General features: G+C 48.7%; 2 protein-coding genes across 2 annotated transcripts in view; one reads left to right on the top strand and one right to left on the bottom strand.

Moving 5' to 3' along the window:
• The window catches only part of SIAE (sialic acid acetylesterase), a 37,511-nt gene extending 16,409 nt beyond the window's left edge, over positions 1-21,102 (bottom strand). The window contains exon 1 of the mRNA XM_037882486.2: positions 21,046-21,102. The gene's annotated coding sequence lies outside the window, so the exon portion shown is untranslated. The remainder of the gene's footprint in view (positions 1-21,045) is intronic.
• SPA17 (sperm autoantigenic protein 17) lies at positions 771-6,688 on the top strand. The gene is made up of 5 exons (XM_037882493.2): positions 771-923; positions 2,239-2,419; positions 3,794-3,864; positions 5,195-5,254; positions 6,416-6,688. Exons 2-5 carry the CDS (start codon positions 2,266-2,268, stop codon positions 6,575-6,577), a joined length of 447 nt encoding a protein of 148 aa, XP_037738421.1. The 5' UTR covers positions 771-923; positions 2,239-2,265; the 3' UTR covers positions 6,578-6,688.
• Positions 21,103-21,767: the final 665 nt, after the last annotated feature.

Here is a 21,767-nt window from a genome sequence, read left to right as displayed (position 1 = left end):
GGGAGGGAGCCGGGGGCGGGGGCGGGGGCGGGCGGCTCGTGCCCGCGGGAGGGAGCCGGGGGCGGGCGGCTCGTGCCCGCGGGAGGGAGCCGAGGCGGGGGGCTCGTGCCCGCGGGAGGGAGCCGAGGCGGGGAGCTCGTGCCCGCGGGAGCGAGCCGGGGGCGGGCGGCTCGTGCCCGCCAGAGGGAGACGAGGCGGGGGCGGGCGGCTCGTGCCCGCGGGAGGGAGCCGAGGCGGCTCGTGCCCGCGGGAGGGAGCCGGGGGCGGGCGGCTCGTGCTCGCGGGAGGGAGCCGAGGCGGGGGCGGGCGGCTCGTGCCCGCGGGAGGGACCAGAGGCGGGGGCGGGGGGCTCGTGCCCGCGGGAGCGAGCCGGGGACGGGGGCGGGCGGCTCGTGCCCGCGGGAGGGACCGGAGGCGGAGGCGGGGGGCTCGTGCCCGCGGGAGCGAGCCGGGGACGGGGGCGGGCGGCTCGTGCCCGCGGGAGGGAGCCGGGGGCGGGGGCGGGCGGCTCGTGCCCGCGGGAGGGAGCAGAGGCAGAGGCAGAGGCGGGGGCGGGCGGCTCGTGCCCGCGGGAGGGGGCGGGGGCGCGCCGCTCCTGGACAGAGGCTGGAGACCGGGCTCGGGCCCTGCCTGGCTGGTTCTGGGCCGAGGCCTCATGCTCCGAGCGGGAGCCAAACGCGCTCCCCGGCCCGGGTGGGTCGCTGCAGCCGGGCGCCCCCGGGCTCTCCACTGCCCACGGCCCGGCACGGGCAAAGCGGGCCCCAGCTGGGGCCGGGGGCGGAGCCTACAGGGAGATGGGCGGGGCCAGGGTGAATCTTCGCGTTTGTCCCTTCCCGGCACCCGCCCAAGCCGGCGGGAGGGGCGGGGTCTTGTTGCCAGGCAACAGGAGCGTCCACGAAGCGGCCGAGCGCAGCGGCGGAGGGGTAAGAGCCCGCCCGGGGGCCGCGGCCGTTAGTGCCCCTGGGCGGGGCCCCCCCCGGACTCCCCCCCCCCGGGACTCCTTCCCCTCCCCCCACCGGGCCGGGTGTGGGGTGCAGCTGGGGATCCCCCCCGGGACTTCCCCCCCCCACACCGGGCCGGGTGTGGGGTGCAGCTCGGGACCCCCCCCAGGACTCTCACACACACACCGGGCCGGGCGTGGGGTGCAGCTCGGGACCCCCCCAGGATTCTCACACACACACCGGGCCGGGTGTGGGGTGCAGCTCGGGACCCCCCCAGGACTCCCCCCACACACACTTCGGGCTGGGTGCAGCCAGCACCTTCCTGGCAGGAACTTTCTCCTCTTCTCCCCGGGGCTCCCTGGCCTTTGCCAGCCACAGCATCGCTGCTAAAAGGGCCCCACTGCGGCTGCCTGAAGCCGGCTGGAAATCTGGGAGCCATGGGCCCCATGCCCGCAGGCAGCTCCCCCAGAGGCACTCGGCTACGAAGAGCAGCTCCATGACCTGCTCAGAACCAGCTCCCCTGCTAGCCCAGTTGGGAAACCTGATCCAGCTGCCTGAACTGAAACCCCGTTTCCCAAAGGAAGAGAGTGGGAGGTGCTGGCACTGACCCACTTCTGCCTTCCAGCTAGTCTGGGTGCGCTTTTGGAAGGGTGGCCACACTCATAGACTCCTCCTACGGCCACAGGGTTAGGAGGGATCGCGAGGGTCATCTAGTCTAACCCCTGCCAAGATGCAGGATTTGTTGTGCAGGCACAAGTTGCACCCACAGAATTTGCACCGTTAAATGCAACGCTGAGTACTTATACATCCAGCTGCCTGACTGTGCTAATTCGGTAATTAGAGGTTAAAAATCAGCTTTGCTCCTACAATCCCACTGCAAATACAAATTGTGCCTGTGAAAAGGGAAAGCAGAATCTAGCATGTCTGAAAATATGTATATGCAATGAGATTGAACTGAAACCTTAACTCCTTCATTCCCTGACTTGCCTGGTAATTAAAGTCGTGAGCATAATGGTGAGTTCTACAAATTTAAAACCCCCAAAATTGTTATTTTTAAGAGGGTAAAAAAATAAACTGCCTGTGTTTAATAATGTTAGAAATAAAGAGCCTGTGTGGGCATTCATATTCACACTTTATTGAGGGGCATACGCTGTGGGAGGTGTGAGTTCCATAACCTTAACTACACCATTTGCTAGCTCTCTGAACACTACATTGTATTTGAGCAAATAGCAATGAATTATGAATGCTGGACCCAGGCGAGAAGTAACTAGCCCATGCTCTTTAAATGGAACTGCAGGTGCCATAGAAGGCCTGTTCCGACACCATGTCTATACCATTCTCAAACACCCATCACCGCATTCCACCGGGATTTGCAAATCTGCTAGAAGGACTAGCCAGAGAAGTTTTGAGGGAGCAGCCTGAAGATATACCAGCCTTTGCAGCCAACTATTTTGAAGAGCTGCTGGATAAAAGAGAAAGTGAGTGTAAAGTAAATGAGCAATTTTGCTTATAAAAGAAAGTTCTAGCACAGGGCTGAGTCCAGAGAATTGAATTCTATTCTCACTGTGTGACTTGGGGTACTTAAGTTCAACATATCTGTTTTCCCAGTTCCTAAAATGGAGATTTAAAAATTCCCTCCTAATGGGTGTTACATGCTAAAATGACAAGGTTCTCTGAGTTGGTAATGTCATTGAGAACTGCTGTATTTGTATCTCCTCTTCTGTGTGTACATATTGCTCTTAGCTGGATGGAATGTCAGATCTCCCTATGGATGACATGGCTCCCTTAACGGCTGTTAATATTAATTACTACACAAATGTGAATGACTGTTTCATAGGTTTCCCTACTCTTTGTGCATCTTAGATCTCTGAATCCATTTTCTTTATTGCATTTTCCCATTTAAAGCTTGTTGTATTTCTCTCCCTCCTTCATAATTCCTTTTTCTTCCTGCTACACAGCCTTTCTTAACTCATTAGCTTATAACTGACGTTCTCTGTAACCCTTTAGAAAATGGTAGGCTTGAGGAAGCAATCTAATTTTCTGAATATGTTGGGTTACGGGATGATGAAAATTCAGGCTCAAAACTACTCAGTCTCGCTATGGTTTCCACCTAATAGTTTTTTAATGTAGAATAAATTACAGTACAGGGGTAAGAGGCTTTTGTGTGGTTATCGCACAAGAAAAGCTTGACAGCAGGGAATGCACATCCCTCAGTGTAAGGTAATCAACTTCCTCCTCCCATTTGGGAGGTCAGATCCACACCTCAGGGCTGTAAGGAGATCCCCATGAACTTGGGATGAGGGTCCCCCACTGGCCCTGAGATTAATTGGCTTGCTGCTGCAGGTATAGCTGTTCCTGGGCATGTTGGTCCCACTTGGACGTGCAGTGATGCCATTTTCTTGGGTCACCTCGCATTTCCTCGTGAGAGGAAGCATGGCCATGACAGGCACTAGTGAATTGTTCAAGCTGCTGCATGCCATGCACACACCTCTCTGATCACAGCCTTGCCAGCCTCCTGTGTTGAGTCTCCTGTGTGGCTTTAATTGTGGCTCTGTCCCTAGATGTTAGATGCTACAGTGGCTTTTTGCTCCCCTGCTGTCATGGGACTGTTCCTAGAACCATGGTTGCATGATATTCCTTAACCGGCATGGCCTTTACCCTCCCCTAGTGGCAGTGCAGAAAATAGCATTTCTTTTTCTCACAGCCAAGGCTGCCTCTATTTTCAATCTATCATCTTCATTCTTCTGTCATCCTGCTGCCACCCCGCTGAGTGAGTGTAACTTGACTGGGGAACTTCCTGTCTTAATTAATAGCTTGACATTGATATGATAAATGTTGGTATTTATTTTCAGAAACCAAGTTTGACCCAGCAGAATGGGGGGCTAAACTAGATGACAGATTCTACAACAACAAAGCTTTTGAGGTAGGCTGGGATTGCTGCTCTAAGGGGTCTCGTCTTCCTGCAGTGCACAGGACTAAAAAGCAAAATCTCACCAAATGCTTTTGAACCTCAGTTAGAATGTTGCCATCGTGATTATTCTGCACATCTGAGGAGCGTGGTAGGATAAGGTACTTACGTGCTATGGACAAGATGTGGCTTCCATGGAACGGACTTGGTGAGAAACAATGCCAAGGTTCTTAACCTGGCTCGCCACTTCTAAGTTTGTCCTCTGAATAAACAGGAGCACAAAGTAAGAAAGATGCCCGCCATGCTGATGAGCCATATCCAGCAACGTGACTTCTGTCTTCTCAGGGCTCTGAACAAGGCAGTTCTGATGCAACGTATATCACCCAAGCTCCCCGCAGGGCAGAGACTGAGCTAAGCGGTGACCATGATACAAGTAATATTCCGCTATGTTGTACATAGTGGTGATGCCCTATCCTGTGTCTAGAAATGATCTGGACACGGGACCTAATGTATATGTTGAACAGGGGAGATAGGGTTCAAGGTTTTAGCTTCACTTGCACTCACTGCTAACTTAAAAATTAGGTCACTAAACTCCTCAGAGCAGGGGTCTTCTCTTATCTGTGCTGGTGGGTGTTTTACCTACTCCTGGGTGCTGTTAAAACAGTTAACAATAATGGTAACCAGATGCCTTTTGAAATCCAGTCTTCAGCTCTGCGCATCCCCATTCATGGAAGTTGAGCTGGTGCTTAAACTGAGAAATGGGACCAGGGGAATTACAGACTCACACAGATGGGGAGAAACTGCATTTCCATTTGGGATCCATGTTCTGGAGCAGTCTCCAAGGAGACTTAGCCCTGGTCGACACTGTGGGGGGGAATCGATCTGAGTTACGCAACTTCAGCTACGTGAATAACGTAGCTGAAGTTGACGTACTTAGATCGACTTACCATGGTGTCTCCACCGTGGTGAGTCGGCTGCTGCCACTCCCCTGTCGACTCTGGGCAGCGATCGATCCAGCGGGGATCGATTTATTGCGTCAAGTCTAAACATGATAAATCGATCCCCGAGCGCACTCCCGTCGACTGCTGTACTCCGGTGTCGCAAGAGGCGCAGGCAGAGTGGACGGGGGAGCGGCAGCAGCCGACTCACCGCGGTGGAGACACCACGGTAAGTCGATCTAAGAACATTGACTTCAGCTACGTTATTCACATAGCTGAAGTTGCATCACTTCGATCGCTTTGCCCTCCCTCCCCCCACGGCGTAGCCCAGGGCTCGGACTGGAGCTCTTTCCTATTGTGAAGTAAAGGTTGGTTGAACCTTTATTTTTTTTCTGTTCTTCTTACAGGAGGCTGCATCTTTGCAAGAAGAGGTGAAGGAGTCGATGAAAGATTCAGCCATGGAGCCCGTAAGTAATCTCCCAAGGCCTGCCTGGATTTTGACTCTGCTGGAGCTACACCTTGTGTCCATGTCCAGATGGCTAAGCAGGAGCTGGAAGTGCTCCATCAGTTCCAGGGCATCTCTCGCCAAATAATCTGAAGAGAGAAAATCAAGGCCTTTTGTCCCAGCTGGCTTAGGATCCTCCCCTTTCTATTGTTCAATGTGATTTCCCAAAGAGTGTGGAGTCAGATTCAGCCCTGGGGAGACTTTTCAGTAGAGTTTCACCCCGGATGCGTTTGTTCCATTAGCATTTATAAAGCAGTTCATTCCTATCTGCAGAGAATTTGCCTTTGTCCCTCCTTCCCCATTTTGGATTTTAGTTTCTAGATCACTGAGCTAATGAAATCATTTCCCCCAGCTAATTAGCTAATATGATGCTCTGACTGCAACTTGGTGTTGTATTTGACTTCCTCCTCTCCATCATTCCCAGCTGAGGCACCTTGTTGGAGGTAGGGGAGCCTGATTTGTATCTTCCCCTAGAAATGGGTCTCTCTTTTTCTCTCTCTCTCTCTGCCTAGTAACTCAGTCTCTTTCATGCTTGATAGTATGGCGCAGGCTTCCAGTGCTCATCATTTTTAAAAATCAACATTTGCCAACAGTTATCACTCCCTGGGAATGAAAGGCCACCATTTCCCCCCCTCCTTAACAGGAAATAACTATCGTACCACACATCACCAAGTAGTAACTCTTGGCAAATGCTGATAGTTTAATGGCACTGTTAGTCTCCCACAGAAGGGAGCTTCGTGTTCTGGAAACTCTGAGATGAGCAGTTGATATTTAAATAAGGACCAAATCACGATGTTCTTACCCAGACAAGACTCCCAATGAGTCACAGAAAGTTCTGCCTGAGTAAGGGCTTCAAGATTTGGCCCTAAAAACAACCCCACCAATGATTAGATCTGTTGTTAAAAAAAAAAAAACATAAAGATGACAAAACACATTTAGTTTCCCTCTCAACCTTTGGTTCACACACAGCTTCCAAAATGCCTTTGGGAAGCAGCAGTTTTCAGTGGCTGCACATTATGCAGATTTACTGTAATTTAGGCATTCATTTTTACTACAAGAAAATGATCAGCCTGTCAGCTGTTTACGAAGCCATTTCCTCTGTGGTTCTATTTTTTTAATGAAGGAGCTTGACAAACTTGGCCTCTATGAAACAACCACCCAAGAAATAGAAGATAAAGCTGCCACAAAAATCCAGGCCGTCTACAAGGGATACAGGGTAAGAGAGACAGTGAGGAGACTGAAAGAACTAGGTCAGGATGCAACGAACCCCAAGGAAGAAATCTAATGTCATTAGACCTGCCAGTGTTATGATTTCCAGACTAGATGCAGGTGAATGAATGGCTTGTTTGTCAGTAGGTTTATTTGTGTTTAATAAACATCACATTTTCAAAATGCACCTGAGCACTGTGTGATTAATTTTTTTGAGTCTGTTTGCAGAGCTGCTCGCTCAGTCTGTCATCGGCACAGACTCGTTTGGATGGGTAAACATTGAACTTCTCTAGCAAGTTGGCTGTCATCTGGTAAGCCACAGAGAACTGACTTTCTGCAAATGTTAGTTCTAAAAGCAAAAAGTCCATTGCCTGAAACATGTCATTTATTGGCTGCGTGTCAGGGTCACTGTTTCCAAACTCTCCCCAAAGGACGACAGAATGGGAAGGGGGCTAGGGGAGCAAACACCAAAGATGTGTTCTGCATCCCGTCACTTCTGCTCTGCTCCACCTTCTCCAGGTGTGCTCTTGCCCTCCGTCCTCAGGTCTAGAGCACAGGGACTAGACCTGGGGTCTGTCGCCTCCAAAGACTGGGCTGGACAATGGAGTCGATCTCCCTCTGGCCTGATGACTCAGTATTTGTCCACAGCAGAACAGTCATTGGGCAAGAGAGACTGAGTGGGAATGACTGTAATCCAGTGATTTGGGCTTCCACCTGGGAGGTGGGAGATCCCAAGTCCAGTCCCCCTGCTGTACTCGCTCTTTCATTATTTATCCAGAGTGCAACAACTTCAACAGGAGAGAGTGGGGGAGCCCCGCATCCGAATATCCCATAGGTCAGTGGTTAGAGCAGTGGTCTCCAAAGTGGGGTGCGCAAGACCATCCCTGGGGGTGCGTGGCAGGAGGAGCGCCGCCGAAGGAGCGCTGCTGGAATGGTGGCAGCAGTGCTCCTGGACCTTTGATTCTTCGGCGGCACGCCGATGACAGCTCGGCTCTCCCTGCTCCGTCTTCAGCGGCACGGCGGTGACAGGTCTTTTTTTTTTTTTGGCTTCCCTAGAGCTGGCCCTGGGGGTGCGCAATCCAAAAAGTTTGGAGACCACTGGGTTAGAGCACTCTCCTGAGAGGCAGGATTTGAACAGAGGTCTCCCTTCTCTCCCTCTGGCAGAACCTCAGTTTCCCACATCCCAGGTGAGTGCCTGAACCAGTGGGTTCAGAGTGACAAGGGGGGCTGCTGCTCCTCCCTCGGCCAGATTTTGAATGGGACTGATCCAGTAGGTGGCCTCTGAATACGCCTACTGGATTGGACCCCACACGTGACTTAGGTGGCTGGCTGCCTATCTTTTTGTTCTTTGTGAATCGCTCTGGGGCTTAGGCATGAGGTAGGTGTCCATGAAACCTAGAGAGAGGCAGCAGTGCCCGTGTTCATGGGCAGAAACACAGGCTCCCAAGGAGCTTTGACTCTGCAAAGTTAGGTGCTGAGTGAGTTTAGGCATCTACAGGGGTTCAGGGGAGTGTTGTGGATTGCAGGGAAGCTAAAACTGGATTTAGGAGCCTAATTGTGAGGTTTAGGCACTTAAGTACCTTCATGGATCCCACACCATGCGCCACATTGGTAAACTAGGGATAATTTTGCCGCCTTCGTAGTGGGGGGCTCTAGGCAATTAAACTCTATTTGTAAAGTAGCTCGATATTCCTGGTTGAAAAGATGCTTTAAAAGTACAACATATTATTAGTTTTATGCCTGGGAAAACAATGAAGAAAATCAAGAACAAATGACTGTATTCAATATTTGTGAGGACTGGGAAGATTCAGGACTGGTAATGCCATACACAGGCTTGATTCTGCACTTCTTAGCCCTTGTGTTGTCACTTAACCTGTGTACAAAGCGGGTATGAAATGTTACCCAGTGTTGGCATTTTGCACCCAGCTTGCACGGCACCTGCCCAGCGTGTGAGAAGCAGGGGTCAGGTCAACGTCCTTTCTGTTCTAGCTCACTAGTCTGAATCCAGGCCAGGTGAGCACAGCTGATAATGTATAGCTCTTTGGGTCCCTTTGTGAATTGATTGGGTCAATCTCAGTCCAGGTATTAGAGGTTTAACTGGCATGCTAGGCTGATGGCTAAATTCTGTTTATTCTAGTATCCGTCTTAAGCACTAACCTTAGGTTTATTTATTTTTTTAAGGCAACTCTTCTGTTGGGACCGAACCTGACAGAATTCAGCACTGAGGCTGTCACTTTGTCTTGAATCAAATGTTTAGAAATATTGTAACACAAAACGGAAAGTAGTGATTGAAGAACAAAAGCTCCCTGCCAGCCTCCCCCCTTCCTGGGGTGGAGGATGATCTCATCAGTTGGGATCAAGACACTTTTTAATGAAAACTTAATAAATTGGCCCCAATAATTGGGTGTTATTTCCCAAGGTCCCTGCAGTTATTATAATGGCTCACCTGAGACTTCTTACTCATTGCTCAACTTTTTAGGATAAGAATGCTCGTGCGATTGTCTTGAAAGTCCCTGCCGGAGCGTCTGAAGGAGGAAGAAAAGATATGTAAATGTGCACATCTCTAGATTATATTTAATGATCTATTTTTAGTTTTCTTGTATCCCTTGAGGTTGTCACAATTTAGTACAGATCCCTGCTTGAACGAGGGATGTGACATCTGCTATCATTACAAACCCCATCAATATGCTGGGGGGGGGGGGCGGCGAGGGGCAAGGCACTGTGGTGCTGCAGTTAACATATTTTACAATCTCAAAGTAACTTCTAGCCACCTTGTTTGAATGTGCTGGGTAACACATGGCTGCTTTGTTTCAGTGAAATGCCAAAGGGGCTTTCATTCATGTGAGTGAACTTAGCACTTGATTGATAAAATTAAATGTTTCAATGTACTAAACTAAGTTCAACCTTAATGATTGTACCACTCGACATGAATACTGGAAAAAACATACCCCAACCACTGAAAATTAAGCCGTAGCATTGAGTCTTTAGGTCTAAGGCTTCAGTACAGGAGATGGTGAACAAAACTGCATTGAATTCAATGGGGTCACTCCTGGTTTTCACTAGTGTATGTGCATTTAGAATGAGCAGGCCTGATTCCTCTTGCCTTGCTCCTTGGGTAGTCATTCAGTGGTGTAAAATGCTACCAACCCAGGATTCCTCACTCATGCAAGGCTGTGGAAAATCTCTCTCTGGTACATAAATGCTCTCCATTCCCGTAGTATTTGAGCACCTCACAAACTCTAATGTATTTATCCTCCCACAGCCCTTTGAGGCAGGGAAGTGCTATTATTCCCATTGTACAGATGGAGAACTAAGGCACAGAGGGACCATGGCCTGGATCCTCAAAACTACATGGGCTCCTAACTTCCATTGGAATCAGTAGGAATTAGGTGCCCAAGTACCTTTGGGGATCTGGGCCTAACTCAGAATTCCACAGGAAGGGCTAGATCTACAAAGGGATTTAGGTGCCTAAGTCCATGCTCAGCTGCCCCCTAACCTGAAGAGTTTCTGTCAGTGAGCATATGCACAGGTGCCTAAGTCCTGATGCCTGGAACCTATCTCACAGCTAAGCCCCTGGGGGGTGCTCAAACAAAGCATGGCCCTGCCCACCTTGCCTGATCTGGTAGGCGTTGTCAGAGGTCACCTAACCGATTGGGCCCTGCACAAAACACCGCTGGAGGAGGCCTCAGCAGCAGCCCCTTTATTACCTCTTGCCCAGTGGTCAAAGCACTCACCTGGTACGTGGGAGATGCCTGTTTCAGATCCCCCGCCTTAGGAGAATGCCCTAGCCACTGGGCTATGGGATATTCTGAGGTGGGGGTCTCTCCTAGTCTCTCCTGCTGAAGCTGTTACTAGAACAGGGTCTTGACGTTGGGTCTCCCCATGCCAGGTGAGTGTCCTGATCAGTCAGTTACAGAGTCAGGTGCATGCTGTCTCTGCCCCAGGGACATAATTATTCATACAAAATGGAACTCATGGGTATAATAGGCCAGGGGACACTCTACCTCCCCTGGCTCTGCTGCTGCTGCCGGACCCCTGGTTGCGGGGTTTTGGGGGGAAGTTTTTGCTTTATTATGCCCCTGCAGGTTTTGGGGTGGCTGAAGAGGCCGTATACGCTACTCCACTTCCTGGGTTCATCAGTAATCTCCTTGAACTCCAGAGAGATTACTGATGAACCCAGGAAGCTGAGTAGCAAATACGGCTGCCTCAGCTGCCCCGGAACCTGCATGGGGCATAGCAAAAGCATCTTTGGACGAGAGTGAGAGACTTTTCCCCGCAGTGGCTTGGGATCTGGGGCATGGCTGCGGTTGGCCTGGGGCTTCTTCAGGCTAGATGGGGGGTGGCTCGGGGCACCTCTGGGCAGGTGGGGTGGGGAAACTTGGGGCTTTGGCTGGCCCGGGGCTCCTCCAGCCGTGGGGGGGTATGTTCAGGGCTCCTCCAGGTGGGGATGGGGAGAGGACTTGTAGCTCTGGCTGCAGGGGAGTGGCAGGGGCTAGCCTCCCCTAAGGGTGGCTCCACCCGCCACCCATGATGGAACTCTTTCAACAAGAGAGATTGAGGGAGCCCCCCATCAGAACATCCCATTACACAGGGACCAGGGCACTCTCCTGAGATGTGGGTTCAAATCTCTTTTCCAACGCCATCAGCAGGGATTGAACCTGGGTCGCCCACCTGGACGAGGGGAGTGTTCTAACCTCCGTGCTAAAGGCCTTTTCGGGGAGAGCTGCACAGCCTTCTCTTCCATCGCTATGTCTGATTTTTTCAAGAAGGGGCACAAGCCCCTAACTCTAGGAGAGGGTTTGCGGCTGCAAACCCAGCGCAGAGGTAGACCTCCCTCCTCCCGCTGGCATTTTCTACTCGCTGGTTTAGGCAGCGATACGCTCAGCTTGCTGGCTCTTGTGGATCCCATTTTCGATGCCTCACTCCCGGTACGTTGCAGAGGGAGCGTGGGTGCCTATCTTGGGGCTGTGACTTCTACTACTAGGCAGGTTGCCTAAAGTTAGGCTTTGTAATGCTGAGTCTATGTCTTTGCAGCTCTAGGCTAAAGCCTGTGGCTGTTCTCCCAAGTACCAGGTTAGTGCTCTAACCACTGGCCCGTCCTTCCTCCGACAGCCCATGAAAGGCACAGCATGCACACACGGTCTAATTTATTGTAGATATAAGCAAAGAATCACTGAGACGTCTCTTCTCTCCACTGGCAAATCCTTTCCTGTCCCTGAGGTGAGTGGATGTAACAGTATCAGAGACGGGCCCAACAGGCCCCAAGCCTCCATCCTGCATCCCCTCCCAACCCCCACCCTCCCACAAGCAGATCGACAGACTTAATCAGCCTGAGTTTTCCTTCAGTGGGTTACGCTGCCGCAGAACTGGTAGGATCTGGTAGAGAATCAGGCCTCCTACTATTTAAAGGTGCCAAACACAGAAAACTAAACGGGAGCTACACCCACGGCCAGGGCTTGTCAGCCCCCAGCTGTCATTGCTGATGGCAGGGGGAAAACGATAAAAGCAGGGAGGAAGAACTGAGTTGGCGTAACCCTCCCTTTCTTCCAGCACAGGCAATGCTCCCGCTAGCAACTCTGACTCTGGCCTGCTAGGTTTGCCTGCTGTCATGTTATTTGCTGGGCGGTGAGCAAGCTGTTTCTGAAGGGCTCTCCCCAGCTTCTTCCAATGCTGCTGCCTTAGAATCATAGACTATCAGGTTTGGAAGGGACCTCAGGAGGTCATCTAGTCCAACCCCCTGCTCAAAGCAGGACCAATCCCCAACTAAATCATCCCAGCCAGGGTTTTGTCAAGCCTGATCTTAAAAATATCTAAGGAAGGAGATTCCACCACCTCCCTAGGTAACGCATTCCAGTGTTTCACCACCCTCCTAGTGAAAAAGGTTTTCCTAATATCCAACCTAAACCTCCTCCACTGCAACTTGAGACCATTACTCCTCGTTCTGTCATCAGCTACCACTGAGAACAGTCTAGATCCATCCTCTTTGGAACCCCCTTTCAGGTAGTTGAAAGCAGCTATCAAATCCCCCCTCATTCTTCTCTTCCGCAGACTAAACAATCCCAGTTCCCCCGGCCTCTCCTCAGAAGTCATGTGTTCCAGTCCCCTAATAATTTTTGTTGCCCTCCGCTGGACTCTTTCCAATTTTTCCACATCCTTCTTATAGTGTGGGGCCCAAAACTGGACACAGTACTCCAGATGAGGCCTCACCAGTGTCGAATAGAGGGGAACGATCACGTCCCTCAATCTGCTGGCAATGCCCCTACATATACATCCCAAAATGCCATTGGCCTTCTTGGCAACAAGGGCACACTGTTGACTCATATCCAGCTTCTTGTCCACTGTAACCCCTAGGTCCTTTTCTGCAGAACTGCTGCCGAGCCATTCGGTCCCTAGTCTGTAGCGGTGCATGGGATTCTTCTGTTCTAAGTGCAGGACTCTGCACTTGTCCTTGTTGAACCTCATCAGATTTCTTTTGGCCCAATCCTCCAATTTGTCTAGGTCCCTCTGTATCCAATCCCTATCCTCCAGCGTATCTACCTCTCCTCCCAGTTTAGTGTCACCTTCAGTTAGCAGCATTCTCCAGTCTGTGCACAAGTGAATTGCTGAGCAGTTTGGCATTAGCACCGCCTCAACCACTTGAACTCGGCCCTTACAACCGCCCCAGCACTGGCATGATTTACTGCAATTTAGGATTTCCTCCCTCTCCAGTATCTCCCTGAGCCTCCCCCCCCAATCTACATTATTCTAACCTGTTCCTCCCTTAAATTCCCGCTTTGTGTTTAAGTTCCCCTAACACAGATTTAGGCTGGGAACAGAAGGGAGGACTAGCAGTGGAATTCACTGCTGCTAGCTTTGTCTCTGCCCTAGGAAGGAGCCTGAATCCTGTTGCTGGCTGGGTGCATGGGAACTTCCTCCCCCAGTGCAGGCCAGGATGAGGTCACTGTTCTTTTATTTATACATTTGTTTGCTGTTGCTTCTGGGCTCTTTAAATACATCAAAACAGCATGATTAGTCCGTCAGTTAGAGACTTGCCATTTTAAATGACTAAGGTGTGAGTTCTGCCCTGCTAGCTGTCTGAAAGCCCCGTTAAACAGCTTTCCCTGTGCTCACCCAGCATGGGCTCTGGTAGACTACTGGACAGCAAATGTTGCAAGGCAGAGGTTCTCAGTTGAGCATGCTTTGCAGCTGGTTCTGCACCATAACCTTCAAGAGTGGGCAGCAAAGCCAGCCCAGCAGAGCTTCATCCCCAGCAAAGACCCAGAGGAAGAGACAGTCTCTCAGCCCATTGGGTGCTAGACTGCTCATTCCCCAGCTGGGCCCTGGAGCACTTGCTGGTGCATTGCAGACTGATCACAGGTTGCTGACTCCACCTTGACTCTGGTTCATGAATGCACAGAAGAGCCTGGATGCCTGTAAAAGCAACTGGTGGGGTGGGAGGAGGACAGTGTCTCGCTAATAGCCACTCCTGCATAAGAGGAGAGGAAACAGAAGACTGCTGGCCAAAGGCAGACATGCACCCCTAGTAGCAAGTGTAGGCAGAGGTCCCATAATCCCTACGCCTTCCTCCTGATGCTCCCCTCCAACTAGCACCATTTCCATTTGGGCCAGGCAGAGCATCGGCAAGTCTCCTCATCTCTGTCAGCCACTGGGACAGCGCAGGCTCTAGGGTTTGGGGTCCACACAAAGGTGATGGTGAGCTAAGTTTCATCCGCATTAACTGGTGACACTGCAGCCCCAAATGTCCCCCCGTTGCTGTTAGCAGTGGTACTTCGATGTCCACGGGGATGGCAGAGAGCGGTGACGGTGCATGCATGTGTTAGTTATACTGCGTGTTGAGTTCAGGTTGAGAGGGAGATTACCTGGCTCTATTACTGCCTCTACCTGCATTAGACCCATTCCCTTTAGTCACTGTTAGTTTGTTGGTCCTTTCCTGCTTCCTGGCAGGGACAGAGAAGGTTGGGAGGGCAGGGGAAGATAATGGGATTAATAGCCAGTTAAAACAAAGTAAGAAAGGATACAGCCGTGGGTAGGAGAATGGACACAAGGAGGAAGGGCAGTGTGGATACCAGTCTAATAGGTTATACTGGCTGGAGAATGACCGTGCCTAATAGGGTACAGAACGTGAGCGAGGCCAAACAGCAAAAATGAAGATGTTTGTACACCAATGCGAGGAGCCTAGGTAACAAAATGGAGGAACTAGAGCTACTGGTGCAGGAAGTGAAACCCGATATTCTAGGGATAACAGAAACATGGTGGAATAGTCGTCATGACTGGAGTACAGGTATTGAAGGGTACGTGCTGTTTAGGAAAGACCGAAATAAAGGTAAAGGTGGTGGAGAAGCATTGTCTATCAATGATGAGGTAGAATGTAAAGAAGTAAGAAGTGATAGAATGGATAAGACAGAGTCCGTCTTAGCAAAAATCACATTGGGGAAGAAAACTATTAGAGCCTCCCCTGGGATAGTGCTTGGGGTGTGCTATAGACCGCCAGGATCTAATTTGGATATGGATAGAGCCCTTTTTACTGTTTTTAATGAAGTAAATACTAATGGAAACTGGTGATCATGGGAGACTAACTTCCCAGATATAGACTGGAGGACGAGTGCTAGTAATAACAATAAGGCTCAGATTTTCCTGGATGCAATAGCTGATGGGTTCCTTCATCAAGTAGTTGCTGAACCGACTAGAGGGGATGCCAATTTAGGTTTGGTTTTGGTGAGTAGTGAGGACCTCATAGAAGAAATGGTTGTAGGGGACAATCTTGGTTCAAGTGATCATGGGCTAATTCAGTTCAAACTGAACGGAAGGATTAACAAAAATAAATCTGCAACTAGGGTTTTTGATTTCAAAAGGGCTGCCTTTCAAAAATTAAGGAAATTAGTTAGGGAAGTGGATTGGACTGAAGAATTTATGGATCTAAAGGCAGAGGAGGACTGGGATTACTTTAAATCAAAGCTGCAGAAGCTATTGGAAGCCTGCATCCCAAGAAAGGGGAAAAAATTCATAGGCACGAGTTGTAGACCAAGCTGGATGAGCAAGCATCTCAGAGAGGTGATTAAGAAAAAGCAGAAAGCCTACAGGGAGTGGAAGATGGGAGGGATCAGTAAGGAAAGCTACCTTATTGAGGTCAGAACATGTAGGGATAAAGTGAGACAGGCTAAAAGTCAAGTAGAGTTGGACCTTGCAAAGGGAATTAAAACCAATAGTAAAAGGTTCTATAGCCATATAAATAAGAAGAAAACAAAGAAAGAAGAAGTGGGACCGCTAAACACTGAGGATGGAGTGGAGGTCAAGGATAATCTAGGCATGGCCCAATATCTAAACAAATCCTTTGCCTCAGTCTTTAATAAGGCTGAAGAGGATCTTGGGGATAATGGTAGCATGACAAATGGGAATGAGGATATGGAGGTAGATATTACCATATCTGAGGTAGAAGCAAAACTCAAACAGCTTAATGGGACTAAATCGTGGGGCCCAGATAATCTTCATCCAAGAATATTAAAGGAATTGGCACCCGAAATTGCAAGCCCATTAGCAAGAATTTTTAATGAATCTGTAAACTCAGGAGTTGTACCGTATGATTGGAGAATTGCTAACATAGTTTCTATTTTTAAGAAAGGGAAAAAAAGTGATCCGGGTGACTACAGGCCTGTTAGTTTGACATCTGTAGTATGCAAGGTCTTGGAAAAAATTTTGAAGGAGAAAGTAGTTAAGGACATTGAAGTCAATGGTAAATGGGACAAAATACAACATGGTTTTACAAAAGGTAGATTGTGCCAAACCAACCTGATCTCCTTCTTTGAGAAAGTAACAGATATTTTAGACAAAGGAAATGCAGTGGATCTAATTTACCTAGATTTCAGTAAGGCGTTTGATACCGTGCCACATGGGGAATTATTAGTTAAATTGGATAAGATGGGGATCAATATGAAAATTGAAAGGTGGATAAGGAATTGGTTAAAGGGGAGACTACAATGGGTCCTACTGAAAGGTGAACTGTCAGGCTGGAGGGAGGTTACTAGTGGAGTTCCTCAAGGATCAGTTTTGGGACCAATCTTATTTAATCTTTTTATTACTGACCTTGGCACAAAAAGTGGGAGTGTGCTAATAAAGTTTGCGGATGATACAAAGCTGGAAGGTATTGCCCATTTAGAGAAGGACCGGGATATCATACAGGAGGATCTGGATGACCTTGTAAACTGGAGTAATAGTAATAGGATGAAATTTAATAGTGAGAAGTGTAAGGTTATGCATTTAGGGATTAATAACAAGAATTTTAGTTATAAGCTGGGGACGCATCAATTAGAAGTAACGGAGGAGGAAAAGGATCTTGGAGTATTGGTTGATCATAGGATGACTATGAGCTGCCCAATGTGATATGGCTGTGAAAAAAGCTAATGCGGTCTTGGGATGCATCAGGAGAGGTATTTCCAGTAGGGATAAGGAGGTTTTAGTACCGTTATACAAGGCACTGGTGAGACCTCACCTGGAATACTGTGTGCAGTTCTGGTCTCCCATGTTTAAGAAGGATGAATTCAAACTGGAACAGGTACAGAGAAGGGCTACTAGGATGATCCGAGGAATGGAAACTTGTCTTATGAAAGGAGACTCAAGGAGCTTGGCTTGTTTAGCTTAACTAAAAGAAGGTTGAGGGGAGATAGGATTGCTCTCTATAAATATATCAGAGGGATAAATACCAGGGAGGGAGAAGAATTATTTAAGCTCAGTACCAATGTGGACATAAGAACAAATGGATATAAACTGGCCACCAGGAAGTTTAGACTTGAAATTAGACGAAGGTTTCTAACCATCAGAGGAGTGAAGTTTTGGAATAGCCTTCCAAGGGAAGCAGTGGGGGCAAAAGATCTATCTGGCTTTAAGATTAAACTCGATAAGTTTATGGAGGAGATGGTCTGATGGAATAACATGATTTTGGTAATTAATTGATCTTTAAATATTCATGGTAAATAGGCCTAATGGCCTGTGATGGGATGTTAGATGGGGTGGGGTCTGAGTTACCCAGGAAAGAATTTTCTGTAGTGTCTGGTGGTGAATCTTGCCCATATGCTCAGGGTTTAGCTGATCGCCATATTTGGGGTCGGGAAGGAATTTTCCTCCAGGACAGATTGGAAGAGGCCCTGGAGGTTTTTCACCTTCCTCTGTAGCGTGGGGCACGGGTCACTTGCTGGAGGATTCTCTGCTCCTTGAAGTCTTTAAACCATGATTTGAGAACTTCAGTAGCTCAGACATAGGTTAGGGGTTTCTTCCAGGAGTGGGTGGGTGAGATTCTGTGGCCTGTGTTGTGCAGGAGGTCAGACTAGATGATCATAATGGTCCCTTCTGACCTTAGTATCTATGAATCTATGAAAATATGTAGAGGAAGGTTCCTCAGGTTTCAACAGATTATTTCAAACAGAACAGCAATATTGGGATCAACGGGAAGTGATTGTTCACACAGTCACCATGAGTAATGCAGTAGGAATAAAATGCATCTCCGGGAACAGGATCATCATTATATTAAGTATTAGCAATGTTCTGGCATTTGATGTTCCTCCTCTGCTAACAAACAGTGCCATCGGCATCCTTGCAGGCCATGCAGGATTTGGTGGCTCAGCTATGTCACTCAGGGTATGTTTACACCACAACGGGAGGCATCATTTCCAGTTTGGGAAGCCACACCCGCCCTACCTCTGACCGAGTGAGTGTTCTTAAAAGAGCAGCGTAGCTGTGATGATGCAAGCAGCAGGTCGGGCTAGCTGCCCTGACTATGAACCAGTCTGAAACCCTAGAGATGTACTCCAGCAGCTAGTCCATCCCATTGTTGCTTTACACTATTGAGGTAACACAGGTAGGTCTCCTCAAGCTGGAAATTACACCTCCAGCGCCAGTGTAGACGTATCCTCAGTAGGTGTCTGCATCAGGAAAAAGGGTGGATTTTTTTTAAATCAAGTGCTAGCTAACATATAGAACATAAGAACAGCCATACTCGGTCAGACCAATGGTCCTTCTAGGCCAGTATCCTGTCTTCTGACAGTGGCCAATGCTGGCTGCTTCAGAGAGAATGAACAGAACAGGGCAATTTTGAGTGATCCATCCCCTGTTGTCTAGTCCCAGCTTCTGGCAATCAGAGGTTTAGGAACACCCAGTGCATGGGGCTGTGTCCATGACTATTTTGGCTAATAGCCCTTATTGATGTATCCTCGATGAACTCATCTAACACTTTTTTGGACCCAGTTATACTTTTGGCCTTCACAACATCCTCTGGCAAGGAGTTCCGCAGGTTGACTGTGCGTTGTGTCAAGAACTACTTCCGTAAGTTAGTTGTAAACCTGCTGCCTATTCATTTCATTGGGTGACCCCTTGCTCTTGTGTTATGCGAAGGGATAAAAAAACCCTTCCCTATTCACTTTGTTCACACCAGTCATGATTTTATAGACCTCTGTCCTAGCAGTAGTCTCTTTTCTAAGCTGACCAGTCTGTCCTTTTAGTAACTAACACATGGTAACATTCCATCGTGGACAAGGCAGGTTGTAGTTTTTACACACATTAGAAGGGCAAGTGCTCACTTTGACCTGCTGCGTGATAACTACATACTACCTTGTCCACACTAGGATGTTACCATGTGTTAGCTAGTGTAGTAAAAAAACCACCTTTTTTTCCTAGTGAAGACAAGGCCTTGGCCTCTTCCTCTGCCTCCAGTGGGGCCATGATACCTACTCATGTAAACACTGTGTTTGTGGCAGAGCAAACCCAGATAATCGTATATTGTAGTTTAAGGGAGTTTGTAGAAGAAAAGGGTCCGGCAGCTCCGATGCACTGAACTATGCCAAATGATCCTCATGGTTGTGGCCCAGAAATTCCAGCTCAAATGTGCTCAGTTTACAAGTACAACTAAATTCTGATCTCAGTTACACTAGTGTAAATCCAGAGTAACTTCCATTGGTGTAAATGAGATCTGACTGCCCTGTGTTTTTACGGACTGCTGGCCTGCAAACTCAGACAGGGAATGAGAGTCAAGCTGGCTCCTTTCTGGCTTGCCAACATGGAAAATCTGCGACCAGCATTTGGTTCACAATCCTGTTGATGATGCATGAGCTGGAACAGAATCCAGCTCTTTCCCTCTTACCTTTGCTGGTTCTGCAGGGCCAACAGGAGGAAAAAGCAGTTAAAACGTATCTTTGTTGCTAGAACAAAGAACTGTGACTCTGATACAGGGAGCAAATCAGTTGAGAAGGAAGTTCAGTTTTAACATAGATGCCTGTGAGTCAAGCTGAACTTCAGACTGGCCCCACTTCAGGATTGTAACAGCTACCAAGGGGAATTTATCTGGTGAATCAATCCAGCGCTTGACAGATCAAACAAGGCTACATCTAAGGGTTTAAAATGGTCACGACCCTCAAGATTAACACTGAAAAGCAGCCCCGGCAGACCTGGAGGAGATAAAAGCATCTTCACTTAATAGAGTATGAATTTTTGCCTTTCCACTGCACAAGCGCTAAAGTAGGATAGACACGCTGGGCCTGAGTCTGTTCTATTTCCCCCACTAAAACTGGTGACTGTGAGAGGAGGATCAGGCACACGTCCTGAGTTTGACTCATTGGCTTGTGTAATTTAGACACAGGCACAATAATCACGTGGATTTTGTAAGTGAGAAGTGTAATTTGCCAGCTAGCGTAATAATTCCCTGGGGGAAGGAGAGGAGAGGGATGACATCAGAAAAAGGGGTGTGGCTTATTCAAATAAGTGGTGGTCACCCTGTCAGGTAGTAGCAATCACGTAGTGTGTATAGTGTCTAGAAGAAAATAGCCCCACTCCCAGTTTGACTCTGGTGAGCTGCTGTCTCCCAGGCAGGGTCCAGCCCAGCTCAGACACTGCCGTTTGCAGCAGGTGGCTATGGAGCATCTATTACAGAGGCAGGACATAGTATAATTATTAGCTGCTTATGGTGCAGTTCGACTCTGTAAAGTGACTGTGTTGCAATAACATCATCTTACTCCACAGGGGGGCACGCCCGTGTATTCAGGGGCTGATCTCCTGCCCCTAATGACACAAATAAGGTTTTTCTGATTTTTACCCTTGTGTGCATTGCAGAGCCAGCCTGGGAGAGAGAGCTGGGATCCATTCGGGCATATGCATGAGCAACAGAACAGTGAACTAAGGGCCAATTTCAGGGCCTTAGTCTGCCCATCCTTGAAGGCAAGGGGGTCGCATGGGAATAGTTTGTCCTGCAGAATGTTAGTTACAGGTGCTGATGTGTGAGAAAAAGAGAGCCCAGAGTGAGTAGGAAAAACTAACTTTTTATGCATACATAGGGAAGAAGTGATCTGGAGTCCCTACTAGACAATAAACATGGGACCCCATGTATCACAGTTGCTATCTCACCCTGAGGAATAGCCCCACAGTGGGATTTGCTGTTTAAACAAATTGTGCAAACCAGCCTCCCCACAACCAGGAACACACTTATTTAACACCAGTGAACCCTACTCACATTTTGCACCATCACGGGACCTTCATTTGCAATGGAGGAGCCCTTTAAATGTTCAGGTTTCAGAGTAACAGCCGTGTTAGTCTGTATTCGCAAAAAGAAAAGGAGGACTTGTGGCACCTTAGAGACTAACCAATTTATTTGAGCATGAGCTTTCGTGAGCTACAGCTCACTTCATCGGATGCATACTGTGGAAATTGCAGAAGACATTATATACACAGACACCATGAAACAATACCTCCTCCCACCCCACTCTCCTGCTGGTAATAGCTTATCTAAAGTGATCATCAAGTTGGGCCATTTCCAGCACAAATCCAGGTATTCTCACCCTCCGCCCCCCCACAGACAAACTCACTCTCTTGCTGGTAATAGCCCATCCAAAGTGACCACTGTCTTCACAATGTGTATGATAATGTTCAGTGTACATTGTGATTGTATGCTATTGAAAGGCAGAGTTGTCATTCTGTTCCCAGGGGCCTGCTCCTGTAAATTCTTGCTGTCTGCTCTGGAGACGGCTGGGAGGCAGTGGCCATTTTGTGTTCCAGTTCATAATGTCACAGGGTGAGTCACACATTTGTGCTCTCTCTCATGGAGACTTTACCTTTGTTCTTTGTTTCCCTTAACCTGATGTAAAAGCCATTTGAGCAACAGGGGCAGGTATTGTAAAGAACAATGAGCTCAGAAGAGGTGGAGCAGCTTTCTGGCTAAAGAGAATCAAAAGAGAAAGGAAACATGGCTTCCCGCTTAGTGAAAGAGGAAGGCGATCAAGCCTTTATTTAGA

The sequence above is a fragment of the Chelonia mydas genome, chromosome 22 (assembly GCF_015237465.2).
Source record: "Chelonia mydas isolate rCheMyd1 chromosome 22, rCheMyd1.pri.v2, whole genome shotgun sequence".
NCBI lineage: Eukaryota > Metazoa > Chordata > Testudines > Cheloniidae > Chelonia > Chelonia mydas.
This window is presented reverse-complemented; position numbering and strand designations above follow the sequence as displayed.